The 6,042-nt window shown below is 53.1% G+C and overlaps 1 protein-coding gene across 2 annotated transcripts in view; it reads left to right on the top strand.

Annotated features, from left to right (window-relative positions):
- GRIK3 (glutamate receptor, ionotropic, kainate 3) overlaps window positions 1-6,042 on the top strand; it is a 212,981-nt gene that overhangs the window by 199,508 nt on the left and 7,431 nt on the right. For both annotated transcript variants that reach the window (XM_014541556.1, XM_014541557.1), the window contains exons 14-15: window positions 2,945-3,167; window positions 3,600-3,850. In XM_014541556.1, the coding sequence (XP_014397042.1) occupies window positions 2,945-3,167; window positions 3,600-3,850 (474 nt within the window). The remainder of the gene's footprint in view (window positions 1-2,944; window positions 3,168-3,599; window positions 3,851-6,042) is intronic.

Below are 6,042 nucleotides of genomic sequence, written 5' to 3'. Positions count from 1 at the left end.
TGGATGGATGGATGGATGGATGATGGATGGATGGATGGAGGATGGATGGATGGGTGGATGGATGGGTGGATGGATGGATTGCAGGCATGCACTGAAGTGTAAAGGAGCCCTGGTGCCCAGCTCTGGTAGAAGAAGGAGAATTCGGAAAGCAGGAGGGACCTGGATGGAAAAGGAGCTGAGGTGCTGGAGTCACTGAAGGGAGAATAGTGCTTAGTTACCATAACCAAGTGGGTAGAGTATCTGAGGAGTATGTGTACCTGGAAGCTGGGATGATAGGACTTAGATGGGATGATTAAAGGAATAGTTAGAATTGATTATCTGAAAAAACAACCATTGGGAACAGAAATAGTTTGTGTTAGTATATGTGTAAGAGAGTGTATCAGTTATCTATAGCTGTGTAACAAATGACCCAAAAGTTAGTGTCTTAGAACAACATATATGATCTCACAGTCTGTGGGTCAGGGTTCAGCACAGCTTGATTGGGTCCTCTTGATTGGTTGTCTCATGAGCTACATTTAAGGTGTTGGCTAACACTGCTCCACTTCCAAGCTCCCCCATGCGGCTGTTGGCAGGATTCAGTTCCTCCTTGGCTGTTCTCCACTGACCATTAACTGGAGGCTGTCCTTCGTTCCTGCCATGTGGGCCTCTCCATGGGGCGACTCACAGCATGGCAACAGCTTCCATCAGGGCAGCAAGCAAGATGATAGTTCAGTCTCACTAACCTAATTTCTGAGCAGCATCCCATAGCTATGGGGTGGGGGTGGGGGGGCGCGTTCAAAGTAAGCCTGTGCATCCAGCCCCCGTGTAGGGGTAGGGGATTATACAAGGACATGAGTCCCTCAATGGAGATCACTGGACCCGTTTAGAAACTTCCTGCCACAGAGAATCTGAGCAGGAAAAGCAGCACAGTGGAAAGGACCTGAGGGATAAAAGAAGCTGGGGGGCGGGGGGGTGGAAGATTCTGAATATTAGAAATTATCTAGAAAATAAGAAATGTCTAGGGAATCAGAAGAGCTGGAAATTGGAAATGTGTTTAAGGATAATAATAGTAGCTGGGGGGGGGGCAGGCATTGGGGCTGCAGGAGAAGCTGAGGTGGAGGAATAGCTGGGCGGAGGATTAGCTGAAATAAGAAATGTCTAGGGAATCAGAAGAGCTGGAAATTGGAAATGTGTTTAAGGATAATAATAGTAGCTGGGGGGGGGCAGGCATTGGGGCTGCAGGAGAAGCTGAGGTGGAGGAATAGCTGGGCGGATGGATTAGCTGGAGAGCACAGAAGGTCTGGAGGCAAGAGTTGCAGAAGCAAGAGAGTAACTATGGAGGTGGAGTAGCTGAGAGCAGGAAGAGCTGAAAATAGAACAGGCTGAGGCCCGGGAGGAGCTGGGAGCAATCAGCTTGCAGCTCTGGTGGAACATTTAAGCTCCAGGCATCTGAGCCCTTCCAGGCCTTTGGCTTTGGGGGCAGATAAACTTGCAGGTGAGGAGGGGCTACTTGTCTGTGAAGATGCCCCCAGACCCTGTGCCCAGGAGCGATCACTGGTACTTGACAGAATCTGGGCTCAGGTAGAATTCCAAGCGGTTTCCCACCTGCTGCTTCGGAGGCCTCTCCTCCCCTGGCATGCCTGCGTCTCCAGGAGCCACTGTCAGAGGGGACAGTCCTTATGGAGCTAGGGAGCACCCCACCTCTTTCCACCCCCACTGCCCGACTCCTGGAAGTTTCTTTGCCGTCTCCTGCCCATCCCCAGCCCCACGCCAGCCTGTTTGAGCATACCCATGCCATCATGCACAGCGGAGCTGGGCCGGGTGCCAGTCAGACGGGCTGACATCACAGACAGGCGCAGCCAGACTTGGAAACTGCTGGGTACAATGGGGCCCGCAGAGCCACCTGCTCCCCTGGGATCAGCGGGGGCAGGGCCGATCCCTGCTCAGAGCAGGCAGCTGGCAGGCCCTACATTCCCAAGAAATCTCATGAAGTTCGTGCACCCGGTCTGCCCAGTCTCCTTAGCAGCAGGGGCATGCGGTGTCAGCCCCCTCTCCTGGCCCCAGTGCCCTCTGACTCTCCCCAGCCAGGCAGCACAAGCACAGCAGCCTGCCCACCAGGCCTGGTCCTAGGAATGCTGGTTCTATCCATGCAGCAGCATCTAGCCCAAGACGCTCTGGGGACAAGGGAATAGGGAGCCTGCAGACACCTGCTCAGAGGGCTCCCGCTCCGCTCCCCACTCTGCAGTTCTCACCCTGCTTCTCTCTCACTGTAATGAAGTGGAACAAACAGAAACCCTCACCTTGGACAAGATCTTCCCCTGAGACACAGTACACAAGAGGCCGCTGTGGCTGAAGTGGGGGGTGGGGGCAAAACCTACCGAGCTTTGCCCTCATCGGCATCCACCCCTCCCTCTCTGCCCTCACAGTAGTTTCTGTGAGGCCATGCAAGTCAGTGGTTAGGAGCATGGACCCTGGAGTCAGCGGGTCTGGGTTTCAGGCCTGGCTTCGCCACTTAGTATCTGAGTGACCTTAGGAAAGTTACTTAGTCATGCCTCAGTTTCCCCACCTGTAAAATGGGGCTAACGGACCTGCCTCCTATGATTGCTGTGAAGACTCAATGAATAAATGCAGTGAAGCCCTTAGAACAGGGCCTGCACATATAATCATTCAGTAAATATTAGAGAGAGAACATTCATTTTTTAAAAGTCAGTGTGAAAATCACTTGTGCCATGGTCAAGAGCCAAGGGTTTCCAGACGGGGGGCCTACATCTAGTTCTTGGCTTTATCACTTCCAGGCTGTGTGTTTGGGAAGTGCCCTCCCAGGGCCTCGGTGTCCACATCTGAGCAATGGGTGGCACTCCCTCACGCTGAGGACTGTAGACAGAGGCCCATGTCCTAAGCCCTGCTAGGCAAGGTCCCCAGGGTGCTCAGTAACTGTGTGCATCACCCCTCCCCTGCGGCCCAGAAATCCAAGATCTCCACCTTCGAGAAGATGTGGGCCTTCATGAGCAGCAAGCCCTCGGCGCTGGTGAAGAACAACGAGGAGGGCATCCAGAGGACGCTGACCGCCGACTACGCGCTGCTCATGGAGTCCACCACCATCGAGTATGTCACCCAGAGGAACTGCAACCTCACCCAGATTGGGGGCCTCATCGACTCCAAGGGCTACGGCATCGGCACGCCCATGGGTGAGCGAGGGGCTGCATGTGGGGGCGAGGAGGGGGCGGGACTGGGCGAGGCCCTCACATCCACTCCCACACACAGTCTCCTGCTCCCACTCCCAGCTCCTCCCGCTGAGCCTAGCAAGGTGGCATTTCCTCAACGCAGAGATGCAGGGGTGGAGCCATGTACCTTGTGAGGTCAGCCCCGGCCTAAGCAGAGCACTGGGGCCAACACAGAGGTGGGGGCAGCTCAGAGGTCATGCCTTCTCTTCCCGGCCTCACCCCTGTTGAGGCAGCCCAGACACAGAGATTCATAAGCAAGACTCCCTGCCCCAGGTGAGGACCCTTCCTCCCACCAGATGCCATGTAGGAGAGACTCCGGCAATTGGGTGCCCCTTTGATGAGCTGACCAAGAGGTCTAATGATGGCAGCTAGTGATGTTTCCGCTTCCTACGTCAGGCTCCCCGTACCGGGACAAGATCACCATCGCCATCCTGCAGCTGCAGGAGGAGGACAAGCTGCACATCATGAAGGAGAAGTGGTGGCGGGGCAGCGGGTGTCCCGAGGAGGAGAACAAAGAGGCCAGCGCCCTGGGGATCCAGAAGATCGGGGGCATCTTCATCGTCCTGGCCGCCGGGCTGGTTCTGTCAGTGCTGGTGGCCGTGGGCGAGTTTGTGTACAAGCTCCGCAAAACAGCAGAGCGAGAGCAGGTGAGCCCCAAGCCCTGGCCCCTGCACCGGAAAGGGAGGGAGAAAAGGAGGGCCTGATGCTGGGGGTCACACCTCCTGCGCGCCAGGCCCAAGGTAGTGTCTGACCCCATCCTCATCAGAGCCCACCTGCATCCCTTCCAGTGGGAAGCCCGCCAGGCCCACCTCTGCTCCGATCTGAGCAAACCTCCCGTCACGGTTGTTCATGCCAGGCCAAGCCCCATCATCTCCAGCCGGACCACGCCACAGCCTCCGGCCTGGCCTTCCTGCCTCCACACTTCCTCCCTGCCACCCACTCTCCATCCACAGCCAGCACCCTGTTTAAAACTTGATTCAAACCAGGCCGTTCCCCTGCATAAAGCCCTGCAGGGTAATTATGGGAGCTGGGTGATGGTTACATGGGGGCTCATTATCCTGTTCTCTCTCCTTCTGCATGTATTTGGAAATTTCCATAATCAAAAATTTAAAAAAGAAAAGGGTTAAGAGAGAGGTTCGGCCCAAGCGTTCAGATGGAAGAACCTAGACTCCACCTGTCTGATTAATTCAAGCGTGGCTCTGGGTCCCGGGAGCAAATTAGAATCACAGGAAGAGCGTTTTTTAAGTGCTAATGCCCTGGCCTCACTCTCGGAGACTCCATTTTAATTGGCGTGTGGTAGCGGCTGGCATTGGCGTCTTAAGAAAGTGTACGGCGTGATTTCAGTGAGCACCTGAGCGGGGAAGGCCGCTGTGCTGGGGGGAGCGCCGCTCACCACGAAGCTCAAAGCAATACGGGACAGTGTGGAAAGCGATGGTCGTTAAGTTGTGTGTACAGGGGACCGTTAAAAACAGGCAGCTTTTACATCTGTCCAAAATGAAATGGTGTCCTCTCTAACCAGTAAGCCTGAGTCAGCAGTGCACCCCATGGAAGTGGCCAAGGAGATGTGTGGTTTTGTTTACAAAGATGTTCATTGACGTGTTAATTATTTTGTGAAGAAAAGAGGGGGAAAAAAAACACAGGAAAAAAAACTAAATGTCCAATAATCAGGAATGGCTGAAAAAATTACATTAAAAAAAAACAACTCCTTTTACATCTGTCCAAAATGAAATGGTGTCCTCTCTAACCAGTAAGCCTGAGTCAGCAGTGCACCCCATGGAAGTGGCCAAGGAGATGTGTGGTTTTGTTTACAAAGATGTTCATTGACGTGTTAATTATTTTGTGAAGAAAAGAAGGAAAAAAAAAACACAGGAAAAAAAACTAAATGTCCAATAATCAGGAATGGCTGAAAAAATTACATTAAAAAAAACAACTCTTTAGGAATTTCCATTATAATTGGAATGAGCTCCAAATTCCACCAAAAAGCCTCCAGGATCTGGCCCTTGCCCACCCCTCTGACTTCCTGCTGCCCTCCCCGCCCCTCTTCTCTGCTGCACATACATTGGCCTCCTTTTGCGTCCTTAATGCACCCAACGTGTTTCAGCCATGGGCCTTTGCACATGCTGTCCTAGCACCTGAAATGACCTCCCCCCAGAATGCCATCTTCTCAGCATCGTCTACTCATTCGGTTTCAGCTCAAATGTCACCTCCCAAGGAGCCTTCCCACCTGTCCCTGCTCCTAAACCCTCTCTGTCCCATGCAACTGCTTTATTCTTAACAATAGTTATCACTGAAAGTATTTGTTTACATGTTTATTATCTGTTTCTAGTCCATCATTAGACCATAAGCTCCCCGAGGACTGGGACCTTACCTGTCATTTTCCCTGCTGTATGTCTAACACCTAGAATGGTGCCTGGCACATAGTAGGGGCACAATAAATATTTTCAGAATAAAGAGAGGGAGATGAGGGTGATGTCCTGTGTTTGGTGGGGGAACAAGAGGAAGCTTGGAGAGGTCCCACAGCTGGTAAGAGGCAGAACCAGAATTCAAAGCCAGGTCCTGTTCCCTGCATCATACAGCCTTGTACAAGCTGCCCAGTACTGATTCCCTGGCCTCACTGGGCAGCAGTGGTCCCCACTGCCTTCCAGTCAAGCTGCAGGACAACCTCTGCCATCATACACCTGCAGGCAATGCTGCACATTTGCTGTTGCTTTTGGTACTCACAGGGACCTAGGCCAGAGGAGGCCACTGCCACTCAACTGCCCTGCAGGAGCCTAGCTCCCCTTAGTTGAAGCCCTCCACACTTTCAAGTGTTTCTTAAATCCTGACTCTAGCCAGGACT

This window comes from Myotis brandtii, unplaced genomic scaffold, assembly GCF_000412655.1.
Source record: "Myotis brandtii unplaced genomic scaffold, ASM41265v1 scaffold274, whole genome shotgun sequence".
Classification (NCBI taxonomy): Eukaryota; Metazoa; Chordata; class Mammalia; order Chiroptera; family Vespertilionidae; genus Myotis; species Myotis brandtii.
This window is presented reverse-complemented; position numbering and strand designations above follow the sequence as displayed.